The 21078-nt window shown below is 61.6% G+C and overlaps 2 protein-coding genes across 8 annotated transcripts; one reads left to right on the forward strand and one right to left on the reverse strand.

Annotated features, from left to right (window-relative positions):
* Window positions 1–179: 179 nt before the first annotated feature.
* Window positions 180–10256, forward strand: LOC149860400 (cytochrome P450 2F3-like). Of its 7 annotated transcripts, none has more exons than XM_090051243.1 (11): window positions 180–320; window positions 436–671; window positions 3630–4251; window positions 4342–4504; window positions 5505–5654; window positions 6224–6384; window positions 8263–8439; window positions 9167–9308; window positions 9413–9600; window positions 9722–9863; window positions 10009–10256. In XM_090051243.1, the coding sequence occupies exons 3-11, from the start codon at window positions 3742–3744 to the stop codon at window positions 10188–10190; spliced, it is 1815 nt and encodes a 604-aa protein (XP_089907369.1). In that variant the 5' UTR covers window positions 180–320; window positions 436–671; window positions 3630–3741; the 3' UTR covers window positions 10191–10256. The 7 variants fall into 7 exon arrangements, with proteins under 7 accessions (XP_089907369.1, XP_089907368.1, XP_089907371.1 ...); XM_090051242.1 differs by having other exon boundaries at window positions 450–671; XM_090051245.1 differs by having other exon boundaries at window positions 450–671; window positions 10080–10256.
* A 3416-nt stretch (window positions 10257–13672) lies between these two features.
* Window positions 13673–21071, reverse strand: LOC149860401 (cytochrome P450 2F3-like). Its single transcript, XM_090051280.1, has 9 exons — window positions 18288–21071; window positions 17841–18003; window positions 17564–17713; window positions 17261–17421; window positions 16415–16591; window positions 15282–15423; window positions 14996–15183; window positions 14283–14424; window positions 13673–14109 (listed from the first exon to the last, which is right to left on the reverse strand). The coding sequence occupies exons 1-9, from the start codon at window positions 18930–18932 to the stop codon at window positions 13928–13930; spliced, it is 1950 nt and encodes a 649-aa protein (XP_089907406.1). The 5' UTR covers window positions 18933–21071; the 3' UTR covers window positions 13673–13927.
* Window positions 21072–21078: the final 7 nt, after the last annotated feature.

Raw genomic sequence — 21078 nt, forward strand, 5'->3', positions numbered from 1 at the left:
GGTATACATGGTATGCAAATGAATACAATAATAGCTCATTTGGGAAGCCAGTCAAATGTTGCTTTTAGCTGCGTGTTCCCAGGCAGATGGCCTGGATCAGTCTCCATTCCCTGCTGGCTTCCGCCGCGGGCTATCCGGTTCCCCCTGATCTCACCGGTGTGGTTGCTCTTCTCCACAGGGTTGCACGATCTACCCCATCCTGAGCTCCGTGCTCCGTGCCCCCAAGCAGTTCAAGAACCCGGAGGTGTTCGACCCTGAGCACTTTCTGGATGACAAAGGGGCTGTCAAGAAGAACGAGGCCTTCACGGCCTTTTGAGCAGGTAAGACCTAAGCACAGGAGCCTCCAGGGGATCTGGGGGAGGGTTAAGCAAGGTGTCCAGGCTGGTGCTGGGAGTCTGCAGCAGAGCTGGGGCTCACCCCATGCCCTGACTGTAGCCTCCTGCCCCCAGGGAAGCGAATGTGCCTCGGTGAGGGCCTGGCCCGCATGCAGCTCTTTCTGTTCCTGATGGCCAACCTGTAGAGCTTCCACCTGCAGCACGCACCAGGCATCAGCCAGCTCGACCTCACCCCTAATGTCTGTGGTTTTGGCAACATCCGGCGCCCCTTCCAGCTGTGCCTGGCCCCCCGCTAGCCTGCCCTCTGGCCACGGCAGCCCTGGCAAAGGCACCGTGGTAAGACTTGTGCTATGTTGGCCTGCTGGGGGTGGGGGGAGAGGCAAGGGGCTGGAAGTCTTGTGCAGTGTCCATGGGAGGGTGGGTATGCAAGGGGGTGGGTGGGGTAGGACATGGGGGTGCAGGAGTGGGTACAGGGGTGCATATACATGCAGGTGGCGGGGTGACTGTGTGCAGAAGGGGGGCAATGGATGTTTGAGGAGAGAGGCATGGAGGGAGGGGAGACAGGTGGCTGGGCCTGGAGAAGGGGCTCTCTGGACCGCTGCTATCAAGCCCAAAGACCCGGAGGACAGAAGGGTACCCTGATGAGGAGCCTGGGTGAAGAAGCCAATCCAGGCCCCAGATCCCGAGTGCAGGAAAAGTAAGCGCGGTGGCAGCCAGTCCAGGAGAGACGTGGCAAAGAGCTAGAGGAGAAACCTGAAATGCCAGCCCAGCAGCGTCCCTGCTCTGGTCAGCCCAGCTCACGGGACACAGCCCCCCGAGCAGCGGGGCTCTGTGGGGAGCCGGTTCAGAGCAGGTCATGGCACTGATACCATAAAGACCAAGCTTGGGGAGGTAACAGCTCTGATGTCATAAGAAGCTGAGTCGGAGGGGCGCTGATGTCATGACGAGCTAGATTGGAGGAAGTAACAGCTCTGATGTCATAAGAAGCCAAGCCAGGGAGGTAACGCCACTGACGCCCCAGCTCCCTACTGCAGGTGCCTGGGCCCCCTGTGACGGTGGACCCTGGAAAGATGCAAACAACCACGGCCGTAGGACCCACGGCCTCTCCCCTTCCTGTCTCCACACGCAGGAGACCAGCCTATGAGTTCTGCTGGGTGCCCCCGTTGAGCTCCATCTTGACAAGACCCATCTGCCCGAGCACCCAAGCACCCGGGCTTTGGGGGCTTTGTCCTGACGTGGCTCAGTCAGGAAGTGACCGTGTCTCATGCCCACACCCGGCACCTCCCTCCCCAGCTGCACTTTGCTCCATCAGGCCAGCAGTGCTGGGCCAAAAAGGGGCTGGGGGCCTCCGCAAAGCAGGGGCAGCCCCTGGGAGTTTGCATTTCTGGCCTGGGTTTGGGATAGACCAGGGAGCTTTCCTGCAGGCAGCAGGTGCAAGGGGAAGGAGCTCATCTCATTGATAAAGCAAAGACTGTCCATTAAAGCCCTGGTTCGCGGGACCCTGTGTCCCGTGCCTTTGTTTTTGCCTCGCATTCCTGTCCCGGGGGCCATAGACACGTCCAACAGGGAGATGCATCTCAGCAGATGGGACTGACCCTCCACAGACCACCTTCATCAGCGGCCGGGCAAGGCAGCTATGGGCCCCGGCAAGTCAGCAGCCTCAGCCAGATCCCACGGCACGGAGCCAGCGGGCAGCGGCTCTAGGAGGAGCTGTCGTGCAAAGACACCTGGTTACTCAGTAATGAGCTCCAGCTGCTGTGGCCTTGGCCCTCCTGCCCTGCCCCCTCCGGAGCCCAGCGCTGGGGTTCGTGGCCACGGGGTGCTTCAGGGGCAAGGGGGCTCCTTCCATTTCAGTAGCCCAGGGCCTGGTTCTCAGTCATCCACATGTGGAGGCTTCAAGGTCCTTGCGCTCTCCTATTGACCAGTCCAGAGGGGGCTGCTCACCTCACCAGTGGTCATCCCAGGGCCCAGGACAGGATGGGGGAGCTGGAGAGGGCCGGGCGGGTCAAGGGGCCATCTTGGCTGGGTGCTGGATGTTCAGGACCACGGAGAGCACCCGGTGGCCTCCCTGCTGGTTGGCCTGGGCGCCCCACTCGGCCCCCGGGCTCCTGCCCCATGCAGCCCCTAGGGCCCGGGCAACCAGGCGCTTCGTGCCCCAGCTCATTCCTTACCGCAGCTCCTTAAAACTCAGCTGATGTCTGCCACCAGCTCCGCAACCCCGGCACGGAGCAGAGCCGTGAGCCGGCCTCCTGGGTTCCCTACCCAGTGCTGCCCCTGCTCTGGGCATGTTCCCAGCCCCATCTTGTGGCCCCTGAGCTCATGAAACAGCATGGGGGTGGGGGGTAATTGCATGAGATTGCATTACGGGCAGGGCATAGTCCTTGGGGCAGAGATACCCAGGCCTTGGGGTGCCAGGGCATGGGTTGGTTTATCATTAACCAATGACAAGGGCAATCAGTGCCTGGCATTGGCCCACCCCCCACTTGCCTGACCCGTGGCCACCAACAGAGTACATACTGGGAGATGAATGACCCCACACCCCTTCCAAAGCCATGACCTCCCAGGCATGGAGATGATGTCATTGCCTGGATGGCGATTGCCAAAACCCTGGATCTCCCCCACTGTGGCCTTCAGGCTGGGGAAGCAATTGCTGCTCCCTGGGCTCCGCTATGAGCTGGGGGTGCTGGTTCTCTCTGGGGCGCCTGGGTTGACCCTGGTGAGACTCTCTCAACATGCAGCAGAGGCAATTGCTTTGAAGGGGCTGGGAGGATCCTTGAAGTCACCTTGTCCAGACTCCTGCCCCCCACAGCATCCTGGACCCCTGCCCCCACCCCCACACACCTGCACCGCAGCCTTGGACATCTGCCCCTTCCCTTTGCCCCCATCCTCTCCTCCCATGTTTCCAGGCCAGCATCCTGAAGCTGTGGTTGCCCCTGTCCGTGCCTTGGCTGTGCTAAATGGCCAAGAGAAAGTCCCTGGGGATCAGTGCCTGGCTGTCTCTTGCCAGAGCAAGGGGTCATGGCATGAAACAAGCAGGCCAGCAGTTTAACGCCAACATCAGGATGGTCATTTCCCCCCAGCATGGGATGAAAGCGGGGAGCTCGTAGGGGACACAGAGGGGAGCAGAGTCCAGCCAGCTCCACCTGGGGGCTGGGCCCATGCTTGAGGGAAAGGGGCATCGGGGGCAGTGGGGCGTGGGAGTGCGGGGCACGGCCTCGGGGTCACAACAGCCTGGAGCCTCGATGGCTGCAAGGGGGGGAAACCCTGCTCGGACCCTGTCCCTCTTCCATCCAGCACCGCTCTCTGGGACACGGAACTGGGCAGGACGGACCCGGGGTCTGGCCAGCACACAGCAGCTATTATGCTCCCGTGCACCGAGCGGGCTGGAGGTTTGGAGGGGGCCTGAATGCGTTTCCTCTGGGAAGGCTTGGTGCTGACAGGCGACGACTCCCCTCACCGCCTGGCTCAGCCCAGGCCCCGGCACGTGGGCACCGGGTGCTTCTCAGGGTGGTCCCTGGTGCCTTGCGGCATCCTGGATCTGAGGCCCTACCCACAAGCCCCTGACCCAGAGGGCTTGGCTCTGGCTTTGCTTCCCCTCCTGCCTGCACGGGGCCCCATGGTGATTACACAGCTGTCACGCGACCTGACGGTTATCAGCACGGCCCTGGTGCTATATAGAGGGGCTTGGTGGGATGGCTCCAGCTCCAGCTCCAGCTCCAGCTCCAGCTCCAGCTCCAGGATGGATTTCAGTGGGACCTTGAGCATCATCCTGCTGATGTTTGTCTCCTGCCTGCTGCTGTTCTCCTCCTGGAAGAAGAGGCGATGGAGCCATCTGCCCCCCGGACCTCCCCCGATCCCCTTCCTCGGCAACATGCTGCAGGTGGACGTCAAGGACCTGATCCCGTCCCTCCGGAAGGTGAGTGGGGCCTGGAAGGGCTGCGCTGGGCCCTGGGGGTCGTGCCCTGCTGCCCTAGGTTAACCCCATGCCCGCCTGCGGCCTCCACAGCTCAGTGAGACGTACGGCCCCATGTACACCTTCCACCTGGGCTCCCGGCCCTGCATCGTGCTCTCAGGCTACCAGGCGCTGAAGGAAGCCCTGATTGACAAGGCTGAGGTGTTCAGCGGCCGCGGGGACTTCCCAGCTGTGCAGATGTGGAGCAACGGAAATGGTGAGGCTGTGCGTGGACACGTATGCGTGCACATCACACACACGTGCAGGCACACAGACTTGAAGGCACACAGACACACACACACACAAGCACACACGTGTGGACACACATGCACATGCAAGCACACAGGCATACATGCCCAAACAGGCACACACGTGCACATGCTAGCACAGACATGCACACATGCATGCACATGCTAGCACACACACATGCACATACTTACACACAGGCCCACCTGCATATACACAGACACACATGCACATGCAAGTACACAGACACACACCCACATGTGCTAGCACACACACACACATGCTAACACACAGACACACATGCAAGTACACACACGTGCACACATATCTGCGCATGTAAGCATGCACACACACATATGCAAGCACACAGACACAAGTTCACACATGTGCATGCACATATGCAAGCACACATACAGACACAGGCACGCACACACACGTGCACATACAGGCATGCACACCTGGCTGATTGGTTTTACCACGCTGGCTGTTTAAAGTGTCCCAGCTCGGGGGGGTTTGCAGAGCCGGCTCCAGCCCGGCAGCGGGAAGCAGGGCTCGCTGCAGTCAGGCTTCCTCTTAAGGGAATGAACATGATCCAGGGCTTGTGGGGCAGGGGGGAAGTCAGGAGCTTGGTTCCCCTCTCAGGGAGAGGGGGTGAGGCCTGGTGGGCATTGGAGCAGAGGGGGCTGGGGGGCATGCCAGATTCCTGGGTTCTCTTCCCATCCCAGGGGAGGGGAGTGGGTGTCTAGTAGCCAGAGCCACAGTGCCCATGAGGACGGTACCAGGCCAGGGAGCACAGAGCTGCTCTGAAATCCACCCCCCACCCTATGATGGAGCTGCTAGACCAGACCTGGAGCCACGGTGGGCAGGGGCCTGGCCGCTAGGGCAAGGCCCCATGTGTGCGAGTGGCCGTGGAGGCAGAGGACACGCTCTAGCCCCCTCCGCCTTGGTCTCACGTGCATCCCACGTGCCAGGCATCGTGTACGGCACCGGCGAGCGCTGGCGCCAGCTCCGGCGCTTCGCCATCACCACCTTCAAGAACTTCGGCATGGGCAAGCGCAGCATCGAGGAGCGCATCAAGGAGGAGGCCCAGATCCTCATCACAGAGCTGCATAAGACCAACGGTGGGTACGGGGCAGAGCCCCAGGGGCCCCCAATCCAGGCTCCTCCGGGCTGGGGGCCGGACCTGAGCCCTGGGGTCAGCCCCAGGTGACTTGGCAGTAGAGGTTGTTAGCTCCAGTGCTCTCTAAGGTCCTTAGGTCCAAAGGTTTGGGACTCCTGGGTTTGCTCACTGGCTCTGTGGGGAGTGGAGTCTAGTGGGTAAAGCCAGAGGCCAAGGAGTCAGGACTCCTGGATTCTGTTCTCAGGAAGGACGTGGGGTCCAGTGGTTAGAGCCTGGTTTATCTTCCCAATTTGGGGATGGGGAGCGACGTGGAGTGGTTACAGTCGGGGTCGAGGGGTAGCAGGGTCAGGATTCCCGAGTCCCACGTGCCGCTCTGCGAGGAGGTGCCAGCCAATGGTCAAAACAGGGGCTTCTGTCCCACCCACCCTGGAGCGGACAATTACCGCCCCCACCCCCCATCTCCTTATGCCCCAGTCTAAATGGAGATGCCTCCTCCCTGGGGATAGCAGGGCTGGACTCGGGGTTGGGGGGCATGGAGGGGTTAATACCCCTTCTCCCTGCCCCTCTCAGGCCAGCCCTTCGACCCCACATTCTTCCTGAGCTGCGCGGGCTCCAACATCATCTGCACCTTGGTCTTCGGCAACCGCTTCGAGTACACCGACCGCCAGTTCCTCACCCTCATGGGCCTCATCAACAGCAACTGGAAGCTGATGAGCTCCACCTGGGGGCAGGTGAGTCAGGGAGGCGGGGGCACAGACCCCCCAGCATGGCACAGGGTACCCCCCCATGGGTGCCAGCTCTGGAAATCCCACCACACACACACAGGGAGACACCAATGCCTCAGCGCTGCCTCCCTGCTCGGCCCTGCCAGGCTCAGCAAGAGGTGAAGGGCTTGCAGAGGTGGCAAGCTGCTCCACATGAGAAGTCATGATTTAGCTCATGTCATTTGCTGCATTTAACGACGCCAGTGACCCCCTGATGGCTGTAGAGGGGGTCAAAGAAATCTCCCCAGGGTGGAAGCATTCGCTGTGTGTGAGGAACAGTATCACCCCAGCTCTTAGGTGGGCAAAAGCTTTGAGTTCAAATCCGAGGCAAATCCAAAGCAGCTCTGGAGTCAGGCAAGGCAGAGGCCAACAAAGGGTCTGCAGAGGTGGCCAACTGCTCTGTGCTGGAGGTCACAGTGGAGCTCCTCTCATTCACTGATCTTAATGAACCCAGGAGGTTTTTAATTGCAACATTTCCTTTTAGTTTGATCGTATGCAAGCTCCCAAAATGGACACTGGTGGGGGGGTGATCTAGGCATCACCATGCCTGTGCTCTGCTATGGGGGTTATCCAGGCTGCTGGGCTTTGCTCGTTGCCCCCACCTTTCTGCTACAGGGGCCGGGGGGCGGGGGTTAAGCCTCCCCCAGAGGCACTGGGTGCAGGGCTGGGAATGGGGACTGGGCTGTGCCAGTGCTCAGGGACGCAGGGTCCTAGCTAAGGGGTCTTGCCCCCCTGCTCAGGCTCAGACTGATGCTGCATTGGGGGCTTTCTCATCTAATTTGTATTGCCATGTTCCCTTCTAGTCTGATTTAATAGAGCCCCAAAATCTGGAAAATTGACACAAAATCTACATGAAAGCTGCGGGGTGTAGTAGATACACTGAAGGACGGGGCTAGGATTCAGAGTGACGTGGACAAATTGGAGGACTGGGCCAAAATAAATCTCAGGATGTTCAACAAGGACAAGTGCAAAGTCCTGCACTTAGGATGGAGCAATCCCACGCACCGGGACATGCCGGGGGTGACGGGCTGGGCAGGAGCTCTGCAGAAAGGGACCTGGGGGTGACAGTGGGCAATAAGCTGGATATGAGCCAGCAGTGTGCCCTGGTTGGCTAAAAGCATCCTGGGCTGCGTTGGCAGGAGCATTGCCAGCAGACCCAGGGCAGTGATTCCTCCCCTCTATTCAGCATGGGGGAGACCACATCTGGAGTCCTGTGTCCAGCTGTGGGCCCCCGCTACAGAAAGGATGGGGGCACAGGTGGAGAGAGTCCAGCGGAGGGCAAGGAAAATGATTCAGGAGCTGGGGGACAGGACTGGTGAGGAGGGGCCGAGGGAACTGCGCTGATTTCGTCTGCAGAAGACTGGGAGGGGGCAGGAAAATTGAATAGCAGCTTTCAACTCCCTGCAGGGGGTTTGAAAGAGGCTGGAGCTGGACTGATCTCAGTGGTGACAGATGACAGGACAAGGAGCAATGGGCTCAAGTTGCAGCAAGGGAAGTTGAGGCTGGATATTAGGAAAAAGTTTGTGACGAGGAGGGTAGTAAAGCACTGGGACAGGCTCCCCAGAGAGGCGGTGCAGTCTCCATCCTCGGAGGTTTTGAAGACCATGTAGACAAAGCCTTGGCTGGGATGACGTAGTTGGGGCTGGTCCTGCTTGGAGCAGGGGGTTGGACTAGATGTGACCTCCTGAAGTCCCTTCAACCCTCATTGTCTATGAAACGTGTCTTTGAACCCAGCATTTTAGTTGATCAGAAACATCCAGGTGGTTGTTTGGGCCCAAGCCAAAGGGGACTTTTCATTCCCAGTCCCTCCCAGCCCATCCTCACTCTCACTGCTGTCATTCCCAGCTGCTCTTCACCTTCCCCAAGATCATGCGCCACGTCCCCGGGCCCCACAGGCAGATCTACAAGAACTACCTGAAGCTGGCGCAGTTTGTCGGGGAGCGGCTGCAGCTCAACAAGGAGACGCTGGATCCCAACAACCCGCGGGACTTCATCGACTGCTTCCTCATCAAAATGGAGCAGGTGGGCCTCCCGCGAATTACCCAGAGTGCAGCCCTGGGCCATAGCGGTAGTAGTAGGTTGGTGCCTTCCTCAGATGAGATCTCAAGGGGATGTCCAAGCGCGTGGAAAATCTGGGGATCTTTCCCCTCTGGGCTCAGCCCAAAATGACAGGGGGGCGGGCACGCGGGGGACTCGGGCTCCCTGAGCTTTTTAGATGAAAAGCAGACAGAAAAATCCATGACAATGCCTACTGCGGCCCCCTTGTTCCAGATGAGATTGGCCAAGCCAGTGGCCACACGTGTACACACATGGGCATGCATGCACACATGCGTACTTGGGTGCACACATGCACACATGTACCAGCACAGATGCATGGACACGTGTGCACATGGATGCACACATGGGCTTGTACATGCATATGCAGACATGCATTTACACACGCAGACATGTGCACACACATGCACATATGTTTACGTGCATGCACATGGCTGCACAAACATGCATGCATATATTTACACATGCACACATATGTACACATGCACCCACATGCATGTACATATATGCACACACTCACATACATGTGTGTACACATGCACAGGCATGCACACACAAGCAGACATATATCTACACATGCACACGTGTACACACAGATGCATGTACATGCACACACATGCGCTCATCCACACATGCACCTATATGCATCGCATGCACAAGCACACGTCATGGCCCTGACCATCCGGCATTCCAGGAAAAGAACAACCCCAACACGCACTTCACCGAGGAGACCATGTCCAAGACCACGGTGAACCTATTCTTCGCCGGCACCGAGACCGTCAGCTCCACCCTGAAGTACGGGCTGCGGATCCTGCTCCGGCACCCCGAGGTGGAAGGTGGGTGTGGGGCGAGCCCTGGCGGCCACGAGCCCGGGGGCAGGGAGGGAGGGTGGGCGCGGAGCCCCCCGGATGGGGTCTGACCGCCCCAGCCCCGCCCGCAGAGAAGCTGCACGAGGAGATCGACCGGGTCATTGGCCCCAACCGCAGCCCCTGCATGGAGGACCGGGCCCGCATGCCCTACACAGACGCGGTCATCCACGAGATCCAGCGCTTCGCCGACATCGTGCCCATGGGTGTGCCCCACACCGTCACCCGCGACATCGAGTTTCGGGGCTACCGCATCCCCAAGGTGGGGCTTGGCGACCGGGGGGCCGCTGTAGCTTGCGCTCCTGGCCCCACCCCTTCTCTCTACCCCGCCTCCTCTGCCTGCCCCCCAGGCCTGGCACTGACCCCCACTGCCCCCCTCCCAGGACATGAACATCATCCCCCTGCTCTGCACGTCCCAGTTCGACCCCAGCCAGTTCAAGAACCCCAACGTCTTCGATCCCGGGCACTTTCTGGACAAGAACGGGCGGTTCAAGAAGAACGACGCTTTCATGGCCTTCTCCGCAGGTACGGCGGAGCCGGGGGAGCCGGTGGGACGGTGATCCCGGACTCCTGGGTCCTCTTCTCTGCTGGGAGAACGGGGCCCGGGGGTGGGAGCAGGGCATGGGGGCCGGGGGTCTGGCCTCCTGCCAACGCGGCCCCTCTCTCGCAGGGAAGCGGGTGTGCCTGGGCGAGGGCCTGGCTGTCATGGAGCTCTTCATCTTCCTCGCCTCCATCCTCCAGAGCTTCAGTCTCAAGCCGCTGATGGACCCCCGGGACATTGACATCACCCCCGAGTCCAGCGGCTTGGGCAACATCCCCCGGCCCTACCAGTTCTGCCTCCTCCCCCGCTGAGCAGACCCGGTCCCTCCTCCGCCTGCCCCGACCCCGGTGCCGATCCAATAAATCTCGTTCTTTGTACCCGTCTGCATCCAGGGCCGTGACGTTTGCGTGGAGCAGACTCAAACCAAGACCCACCGCCGTGAGCCTGTTGGCATGGGACAGTCCCCTGATGGGAACCTCGAGTCCCCGTCCCGGGCTGCGGGACTCCGGGACAGCATTTCTCCTGGATTTGCAGCCTTGTGCAGGGATCCGGGGGTAGCGGCAGGATCCCCTTTGCAGACGAGCAGCGTCGCAGCCTGCAAGGGACCGCTTGGGGCTGTGGGGCGGGGGACACAGGGGTGCCACATGCGTGCACGTGACCGGCAAGACAGCCAGGCAGCATGCAGAGCAGCTCCCTGCAGGGAAATCGATGTGGCGCGGTATGGGAGGTAGCGGGGTCACAGATTAAGGCGTTTTTGTTGCCCGGGTTTGGGGTCCTGGTTGCGGGTGTTTCAGTCGAGGTTGGCTGTGGGATGAATGAGACCCAGCGCAGAGACGTCTCCTTTCTGCAGCGTCTTCAGAAGAAGAAGGCGTTGCTGTTTGCCTCCCGAGGGGCTTTTCTCCCCTGAAAAGACCTGGTTTGGATCAAACTGACGTTCATAATCCCCAGCAGCAGCAGGACGTTGGTGGCTGTGGCACCCCCATATCTGGGGCTGCGTCAGGGGTGAAGGTGTCGTTTGTTTGGGGCAGATCCCACCTTGGGCCGGGGGCTGGACTGGGAGGGAGAAGGGATCTGCATTTGGCCCAGACTCTCTTTAAAGCCACTTGCAGACGGCTCCAGCCTGCCTGAGACCGTGCCCAGGAAACCTGTCGCCCAGCTCCACGCTGGCACTGAGCGATGCCCCTGAAACATCACCTCTCCGAAGGGGTCTCAGGCTCTGGGACCCCCTTGGAAAACACCAGCATTTGGCTTTCGTTTACCCCTGGGCTACGGGGATGTGGCAGAGTCTCCAGGCAGCCCCATGGCAGGGCCGGGCTGGGAGCAGGGTCCAGACACCCTGGGGTTTCAGAGTTTCATAGTTTCTAGGGTCAGAAGGGACCTGAGCAGATCATCTACTCCGACCCCCTGCCATGGCAGGAAAGAGTACTGGGGTCAAACGACCCCAGCGAGGTGTACGTCTAACCTCCTCCTAAAGCCCCCCAGGGTAGGAGCCTGCACCACTTCTCTCGGAAGCTGGTCCCAGACCCTAGCCGCCCTGACCGTGAAGTCGCGCCTCCTGATATCTAACCTAAACCTGCCCTCTGCCAGCTTGTGACCGTTATCCCTGGTCACCCCTGGTTGTGCTCGGGGGAACAGGGACTTCCCCAGTGCCTGCTGATCCCCCCCGACTAGTTTGTAACAGGCCACTAGATCCCCCTCAGCCTTGTCTTGTGGAGGCTGAACAGGTTCAGGTCCCGTCGCCTCTCCTCGTAGGGCCTGCCCTGCTGCCCCTGACCATGCGAGTGGCCTCCTCGGGACCCTCTCCATGCTGTCCACATCCCTCCTGCAGTGCGGCGCCCAGACCTGGATGCAGTCCTCCAGCTGCGGCCTGACCAGTGCCGCACAGAGGGGGGGGATCACCCCCCCGGACCTGCTCGAGATGCATCTGTGGATGCAGGACAAGGTGCGGTCGGCCTTCCTGACCGCGTCCCCACACTGCCGGCCCATGTTCATCTTGGAGTCAGTGATGCCTCCAAGATCCTTTTCTGCCTCTGCCCTGCCGAGAAGGGAGTTCCCCAGCCTGTAGGTACGGTGCCGGTTGTTCCTCCCCAGGTGCAGCACCTTGCACTTGTCAGTGTTGAATCCCATCCTGTTCTCATCCGGCCACCCTTGTACCTCTCTAGGTCCGATTGCAGCCTATTGCTCCCTTCTAGCGTGCCCACATCCCCCCACATCTTAGTGTCATCGTAAAATTGGACCTGGTGCTTTTCACCCCCTCGTCCAAGTCGCTGATGAAGATGTTGAACAGTGCGGGCCCGAGGACCGAGCCCGGGGGGACCCCACTGCCCACGTCCCTCCGGGTCAAACATGACCCGTCCACCACCGCTCTCGGGGTGCGGCCCTCCCGCCAGTCGGTGACCCATCTGACTGTGCGGGTGTCGACACCTCAGCCCCCAGTTCCTTAATGCGAACGGGGTGAGCAACAGTGTCGAAGCCCTTCCTAAAGTCCAGGAAGACGATGTCCCCTGCTACCCCTGCATCTAAGGATTTGGTGACCTGGTTGTAGGAGGCCGCCAGGTTGGTGTGACAGGACCTGCCACTGATGACCCCGTGCTGGTCGCCCCCAAGCATGCAGTCCCCCGCTGGCCCCTCCTGGGTGTGTGCCAGAATAATTTTCTCGAACAGCTTCCCCAGGACCGAGGTGAGACTAACCGGCCTATAGTCCCCGGGTCCTCCTTCCTGCCTTTTTTGAAGATGGGACCACGTTGGCCTCTTCCAGGCCTCCAGCCCCACCCCAGAGCCCCACGGGTGCTCGTACAGCCGTGCCGGGGGTCCCGCAATGACCGCAGCACTCGGGGGTGGAGATCGTCTGGACCCGCTGACTTGAACACGTCCAGTCCCACCAGACGCTCCCCGCCTAGATCCGCCCGGACCCTGGGCCTGGGTGCGCCTCCCCGGGGGCCCGAGGGGGGCCGGTGGGGGGGTGTGATCCGGTCCCTACTTAGGAAAATGGAGGCAAATAAATCGTTAAACATGTCGGCTTTGTCGTCTGGTGTGACGGCCAGACTTCCTAATGTGTCCTGCAGGGGCCCCACGTTACCTGATACCTTCTTTTTGCCCCCTAGGTATTTAAAGAAGGACGTGTTGTCCTGAATCCAGGAAGCTAGCCCCAGTCCCGTCTCCGCCTCGGCCTTCCTGACCCCCCGCAGCCCCGAGCGACCGCAGTGGGACGGCCCCCCCCGCCATCGGGGGTGCGCCTCCCTTTTAGCCAGGAGACACTCCCGGATGCTTTTGGTGACCCACGGGGGCTGGTGTGCCCTCCTGCCCCCTTTGATCCTCGTTGGGATTACCTCCCTTTGGGCTTGGAGGATCATCTCCCGGCGCTGGGTTGCTCCCGGGACCCGTGGGTGGGGGTTTTGCAGGCCACGTGGTGCTAATGTGGCAATGGGTCTGATGTCTAAGTGGTTTCTCTGTTTCTTGCAGCAGGTCGAGGCATGTCCTCCCGTGCCCCTGACGCAGAACTGCCGTGTCTCCCGGCCGCTGCCGTCGGCTGGGCAAATACAGCCACGCTCCCGTGGCAGGGAGGGCCAGGCCCAGCCCTGCTAATCCACTTAAAGCGGGGTGGGGAGAAACTCGACTGAGCTGGGCTTCGCTGGCCCCGTTGCAGGGAGGGGGTGTCGTTTGAGCCGCCTCCTCCTGCCTCTTGGGGCGAGCAGCACCGGGTGCCCGTGCTGCCAGGGCCCTGCGGTGCTCCCGGAGGCATCAGCCCTGCCTGCCGCCCCTCGCCAGCGCCGCAGCTCCCCAGACGCCGTCACGCACCCGGCCCCGAGGCTGCCCCGCGAGGCACAGACCCCGCTTTCCACGGCCGACGGCTTGATGTTTTATTTGCTCTCCAGCCCGCTGGGCCGCCAAGGCAATCCCGGGACTCGGGGAGCCCGGGGCTTCAGCGGGGCAGAAAGGCAAGATGCCACCAAGGAGTCTGCTGCGGCCGGCGCGGCCGAGACCTCACCATGCACGGGGGCTGCCGGATGCCCGGGGAGGGGGTTGGGGTGCAAGGCGCTGCAGCCAGCTAGCGGGGCACGGCGCGGCACTTGTAAGGCGGCGGCACGTTCCCCAGGCCGCTCACCTGGGGCGTGAGGTCGATCTGCTCTGGGCGGCAGAGGGGCGTGAAGACAAAGCGCTGCAGGAGGGTGGTGAGGAAGAGGAAGAGCTCCATGCGCGCCAGCGCTTCCCCCAGGCAGATGCGCTTCCCTGCAGGGAGGAGTGGGGGGCACGGACGTGGCTGTGGCAATGCACGGCGTAACTGAGAGCCACCTCGGGGCTGCTCTACCATCTGCCCCAGCCCAGGCTCTGGTGCTCATGACAAAGCCAAGCCAGGGGGTGGGATGGGAGCCGGCCCCCCATGACCCGCGGGCTGCGCTCACCTGCAGAGAAGGCCATGAAGGCGTCGTGCCTCTGGAAGCCGCCGTGCTCGTCCAGGAAGTGGCTGGGGTCGAAGGCGCCCGGGTTCCTGAACTGGGTGGGGTCCTTGTGCACGGTGCCCAGCACCGGCATCACATTGGTGCCCTGGGGAGGGGGTGGGGGACCACGGGTCATTCATCTGTCTTCAACGGGTTGGTCCATCTCCTCTTCCAAACATCTATAATCCACCCTTTCCGTCCATCCATCCATCCATCTACCTGGACAGTCTGTCCATCCATCCATCTATCCATCCAGGTGCCCATTCATCTATGTGTCCATCTGTCCATCCATCAGGCTATCCACCCACCCACCCATCAGTCTTCCAAACTAGGTGCTCCTCCAGAGACACTTCATGAGGGTCCATCCATCTCATCCATCCATCTCTCTCTCTCCCTCCCATCCCCCCATCATGTCTCCATCCTTCTGTTCATCCCTCTGTTCCCTTCTCCCCATCCATCTTCACATCCCAGGGTTTCCCAAGCCATCTCTTTGTCCATCTGTCTGCCCATTCATCCATTTGCCCACCAATCTATCACTTCCATGGCTGTTACAACATGTGTCCACCCCTGCATCCACGTCTTCTCCCCCTGCCCCATCCCAAGAGCCAGCCTGGGGGAGAGGCATTAAAAAACCCATCTGTCCTATCCCGTGTGGGGCCAGCAGGGAATCCCGGTACCTTTGGAAGCAGGTATCCCTGGAAGACGGTGTCACACGTCAACGCGTGTGGGATCCCCAAGGGGACGATGTCAGAGAAGCGCTGGATCTCGTGGATGACGGCATCAGTGTAGGGCATGCAGCTCCGGTCCTCAATGCTCGGCCTGCGGTCCTGCCCAATCACCCGATCGATCTCCTTGTGGACTTTGGCTACCGAGAAACGAGCAAAGAGGAAGGTGGTTTGTGCCATGCCACCGGGGGGAGGCACACTCCTGGGCGGGGTTTGCCTGCCGCGCCGCTCGGCTCACCCTGGATCTCCGGGTGCTTCATGAGGATGAGGAGGCCATAGCGCAGCGTGGTGCTGGTGGTCTCAGTGCCCGCAAAGAACAGGTTGTGGGTTGTCATCACCAGTGTCTCCATGTGGAAGTGGCTCTGGGGGTCCTGCTTCTCCTGCGGGGAGAGGGAAGCTGGCTGAGCCCCAGCGCTGCGGCAAGGGGTCCCTGCCTGGGGTGTCAGCAGCTCTGCTAGTGCCCTGGGACGGTCTACGGGGGGGCGGTGGGGGGCCAGGACACCTGGGTTCCCGCCCCAGCTGCAGGAAAGGAGCAGGGACCGGTGAAAGCAAGTGAGGGCCTGCTGGGGGGTGGTCTTCATTTCTGCAAGGGGGCTGGTCCATGGTGCCAGTGGGGCAGGACTCCTGGGCTCCCCCTCCCACCTGGGGAGGGGCACGGCGGCTTCGCAACTTCCAGGTGCTGGACTCAGGACTGACTCTCCCTCCAGACAGGCGCAGCCAAGCACCCGTGCACCTGGGCTCCCAACATCTCACGGGCGCCAGTCCCAGGAGCCGCCATCCCAGGTGTTGCTAGACGTGTTCCACCCACGCCCTCCCAGCAGGCGCCTCATGCCCCGAGGAAGGCATAGATGGGGGGGGAAACTGAGGCACGGGGCAGCCCACTCCCGACCCCACACTGGGGCTTCGCCAGCCAGGGCCCAGGGCCAGAGAAGCGAGGTGCCCGGGGTGCCAGCCAGGCTCCGGATGCCTGGGACCCTGCCCCCTACTCCAAATACTTGGCAGGGAGGGTGATGTTAATTGCTGGGTGTTCCTCAGACTCCTTAAAAATTAGGCAAAGAGGCTCTTTATCTACTAATCCTAATTAAATGCCTGTGCTTTTGGTCTACTGTTTACTGCCGAACTGCAGGAGATGCCAGCACTGGCTGGAGACTCCTGTGATTGGGGCGGGGGCACTGCTGTTCCTGCTGGGTCCAGGCCGGGAAGTCCCCACCCAGACACCTGGGTCCCAGCAATACCAGTCTGCTGACACCAGATGAGCCTCCTTGCACTGGGGGAAGCAGGGGACGCGGGCGGGGCCGGCTGGAACGGGCGCTCGGCCTTCCCGCGCCGGTCCCCCCGTGCCGGGGTCCGGCCCGCGGCCCCGACCCTCACCTGCTCCATGCGCAGGAGGAAGCAGTCGATGAAGTCCTGGGGGCAGTTGGGGTCAAGGGCCAGGCGGTGCCGTACCACCTGCTCGGCCACGAAGCGCCGCAGCCGCTCGAAGTTGGCGAAAATGCGGTTGTGCGGCCCCGGGAGCCAGCGCAGGAGCCCGGGGAAGAGGTTGTACAGCTGTACCGGGGACACGGACATGCACACACACACGGGGAGTCAGGTCCATGAGGGGGTCCAAGACTGTGTGGGTGTGAGTGTGTGTGTGTGACAGCGAGAGAGTGTGCAATGAACTTGACACGGGTGTCTTTGTGTGTGTGCGTACGTGTGGACGTGCGAGAAAGAATGTGTGTGTGTGTCCAATGAACTGGAGAAAGTGTGTGTGTGTGTTTGCATATGTGTATGTGTGTCTGAGAGAGAGAGGGACAGTGTACAATGAACTGGACAAAGGTGTGTTTGTGTGGGTATCTGTGTGTGCGAGAGAGAGATGGATCATGTGTGAGTGCAATGAACTGGACAAGGTGTGTGTGTGTGTGTGCATGCATGTGTATATATGTGTGTGTGAGTGTGTGCACTGAACTGGACACAGTTCAGTGCCTGTGTCTGTGTGTGCAAGAAACCCATCACCAACACCGCGCACATCCAACCTGCCCACCCCTCAGTGACACGCATGTGCGTGCACCGCCAGCCAACGTGCGCCCCTGCCCGAGGACCCCTCCGGGCGCCCGGCCCTCGTGCAAGCAGCTGTGCACGGGCGCTGACGCCGGCTTCTCCGTGTGGGGCCCCCGTGCCTTGAGCCCCCTTCCCAGAGCTGCGGGGCCCGGCCCCCCGGCCCCGCTCGGGCCCCACCTGGCCCCAGATGGAGCTGAACAGGAGGAAGTTCTGGTTCATGACGCCGAGGAAGGCGAGGAAGCCGCGGTCCGTGTACTCAAAGCGCTCCCCGAACACCACGGAGCAGATGACGTTGGACACGGCGCAGCCCAGGAGGAAGGTGGGGTCAAAGGGGGCCGCTGGCAACGGGGGGGGGGGTGGTCAGCGGGGGTGCTCACATGCCCATTGCACCCCAGCAGGCAGTCGAGGGTCAAGGGTGACCTGTGCTACCCAGTGCATGGGGGACCCTAACCCATGCCTCCCCCCTCCCCCCAGCCCCACCTTGGGTGCCGTCGAGCTCCCCCATGAGGCACTGGGCCTCCTCCTGGATCGGCGCCTCCAAGCTGCGCTTGCCCATGCCGAAGCCGCGCAGCGTCTGCACGGCGAAGCGCCGCAGCACCCGCCACTTGTCCCCATTCGAGAAGGCGATGCCTGTGGGGTCAGGGGTCAAGGGTCAGGCTCACCCACCTGTGTCATCAGAGGCCCCTTAGGTTCTTCCGCGCTCCCCAAGCCCAGGGAAACTGAGGCACTGAGCAGGGCAGGGCGAGGACAGGCTCACCGTTGCCCTGGGTGAAGCGGTACAGGATGGGGAGGTCCCCGCGGCCGGCGAAGGCCTCGGCTTGGTCCACCAGCGCCTCCTTCACGGTGCGGTAGCCGCACAGCACCACGACGGGCTGCGAGCCCAGGTGCACCGTGAACACAGGGCCGTAGCGCGCCGCCAGCTGCCAACAGACACCCAGGTTAGTGTGGGGCTAGCTGCTGGCAGACTCTCAGTTTAGCACGCTGCCAGCTGTCAACAGACGCCCAGTTTAGTGTGCGGCCAGTTGTCGACAGACACTCGGTTTAGTGCGCAGCTAGCTACCAAAAGACACTCGGTTTTGTGCACCGCCAGCTGCCAACACACACCTGGTTTGGTGCATGGCCACCCACCGACAGCCGCAGGACTTAGCTTGCAGGCAACTGAGCACCCCTCCCCCCACCCGGCCTCTGCTTGCACCCGCCTTACTGCCATCAGCGACCGGAGCATGTCCTTGGTGTCCAGCTGCAGCAGGTTGCCCAGCAGGGGCAACGGCCGGGGCCCGGGGGGCAGGCGCCTACCCCCACTGCGCCCCCGCTGCGCCCCCGCCAGCAGCCAGGCCAGGCCGGTGAGGGCAAGGGCGAGCAAGAGGAGCGTGGCCGTACTCAGCACCATGACGGCTTCACGGCAGGTGCCCGGCGCGGCTGCCACGGCTTGGTGCCGCCTGCCTTTAGGTGGCTGCGGGTGGGGAGCAGGGCGGTACGGGACCCACACACCTGGTGGAAGAGAGGATGCCAAGGGCCACGCCTCCTGCCCGCCCAGGTCCTTAATCTGTATGCTTTTCCCAGGCCTGGCGGAGGCCCAGAGACAGGGAAGCTGAGCCCCTGTGCCAGGACGGGGCGGTCTGGGCGGGAGAGCCCAGGCGTCTGGGCCCTGCCCTGGGTTTCGGGGCCAGTCCAACTTGGCCCATCGTGTTGTTCCCAGGGGCAGGGGAGGCTCGGCTAATCCCCGCAACTGCCAGCATCGGGGCGGGTGCAGAGGCAGGCGGGGAGCACCTGGCTTTCTGTGGGCGGCCCCCCTCAGCCCCTGTCCCAAGGCAACCGAGCGCCACATCAGCACCCCCCTCCCTGGCATGCGGCTGACGCGGGAGCTGCCCCGGCATTGCGCAGCTGCTGGCACCAGTCAGGATCGGGGCCCTGCTTGCACCCGGAACAGCCCAGCCCCACCAAGGGCTTCCCGGCATCTCTTTGTGGCTAACAAATAAGCCTAGCCGCAGTGTTCAGACCGGTTCAGGGCTCTGGCCTGGGGTGCAGCTCCCCGCTGCTGAGATTGCCCTGCCCTGCCCTTGCTTGCCTCGGTTTTCCCATCTGTACAAGGGGCAAAGGTGGCCTAGGCAACCACGCCCAACACTCCCACAAAAAAAAACACCCCAGCACATGCACCCCGGGGCGGTTATGACCTGGTTTGGTCTCAGCCCACGCAGCTCCATGGGCACAGAGGGGCATCCAGGCAAGGAGGGGGCACCCTGATGGGCCTGATCCAGATCCACAGCTCTGGCAGCGCCATGTGCACAAGGCGCCCCCTGGTGGCCTTCATGGGACCCAGCCTGCCCGGCTCACACGGCTGCCGGGGTTGGCACCGGGGCCTGCCTGCTCCTCCGCGCTAGTGCAGGCAGCGCCAGGCTCATGGGACTGGGGGTGGGGGGCAATGCACCATAAAAGAACGGCTGCCGATGCACATGACACCCAGCTGCTCTGCAAGAAAAGACTCTCGGTCCGGGAGGGATGCCATCAGAGGCTTTTGGGAGGCACCAGGACGAGCCCCAGGTGGGCTCCAGGCTTTGAGCAAGGCCGTGGAGAAGCTAACGAGGGCCCAGAGGTGGCAACAAAGATGCTCAAGGGCTCGGAAAGTGCGGCCCAGGCAGGGAGGAGCAGAGCGGCAGGTGGCACTGGGCTGGTTCAGCTGGTGGAAAGGGCACTGGAGGGGCCCTGGGAGCGGGCTGCAGGGATCCGGAGGGCAGTTGTAGCAAGGAGGACAAGCGCCTGCGCTCTCCAGGGCAGAGAGGAGGGCACGGAGCCACGGCTGGAAGAGGCAGCAAAGTGAATTGATTTTGGAGATCATAGAAAATTCAGGTTGAGGGGCCCCCACGTGACATCTATTCCAACCCCCTGCTCTTGCCCTCCACTGGACTCTCTCCAGCTTTTCCACATCCTTTCTGTAGCGAGGGCCCACAGCTGGACACAGGACTCCAGATGTGGCCTCCCCAGTACTGAATAGAGGAAAGGAATCACTGCCCTCGATTGCTGGCACCGCTCCTACCAGTGCAGCCAGGATGCTGCAACAAGGACACGGTGCTGGCTCATATCCGTCTTATTGCCCACTGTCACCCCCAGGTCCTTTTCTGCAGAGCTGCTGCCCAGCTCGTCCCCCCAGCCTGCACCGGTGCGTGGGATTGCTCCATGATAAGTGCAGGACTTTCCACTTGTCCTTGTTGAACCTGTCATGAGATTCGTTTTGGTCCAGCCCTCCAATATGTCAAAGCCTTGGGATCCCAGCCCTGCCCTCCAACATATCTGCTACACCCCCCCAGCACAGTGTCATCCGTGAAGGTGCTGAGCGTGCACTCATCCTGTTTTCCAGGTTATGACAATGCTGAACACAACTGTCCCTGGGTCACTCCGCTTGATACAGAAACACTTCCGCCAGGGCAGAGCAGGGGTCCACGGGGTGGACACCAGACATGGGTTGGGGGGAACTCTGTCCATGTGTCAGGGGGGTTTTAAGCCCCCCCAGAGGTGCTACCTGCAGCTCAGGCTGGGGACGGAGACTGGACTGTGCCAATGCTCCTGCTGGGACCACCCTGCAGGGTCCTGCACCTGTGGTCAGCTCAGCCCCACATTGCACTGAGGCAGATGCTCAGCCTGGCACAGACTGGAGGGGGTTGCCTTCCTCTGTAGCGGGAACACAGCCTCGGCCTGGGGGCTCTTCAGCAATTATCGACAGGTCACAGCAACATGATGTTGGCCGCTGTGGCCCCGCTGCTTTTCCTGCAGCAAACTCTGGGGTCAGATCCGCTGTGTTAGGATCAACAGTATTCGATGCACGCTGGATTAGTCCTGGCCAGTTTGTATGGGCCGATCCTGCCTCCAGCCAGAGGCTGGACTGGATGCGACTTCTGAAGCTGACTTCCACCCTCACAGCTGTAGGATTTGGCGATGCAGACAAGGCTTTAAATCAATACCTGATAATCACAACTCAAGGATAGGTACAGCATCTAAAG

This window comes from Crocodylus siamensis, chromosome 6 (genome assembly GCF_052110815.1).
Source record: "Crocodylus siamensis isolate JL-2025a chromosome 6, ASM5211081v1, whole genome shotgun sequence".
NCBI classification, from domain to species: Eukaryota; Metazoa; Chordata; order Crocodylia; family Crocodylidae; genus Crocodylus; species Crocodylus siamensis.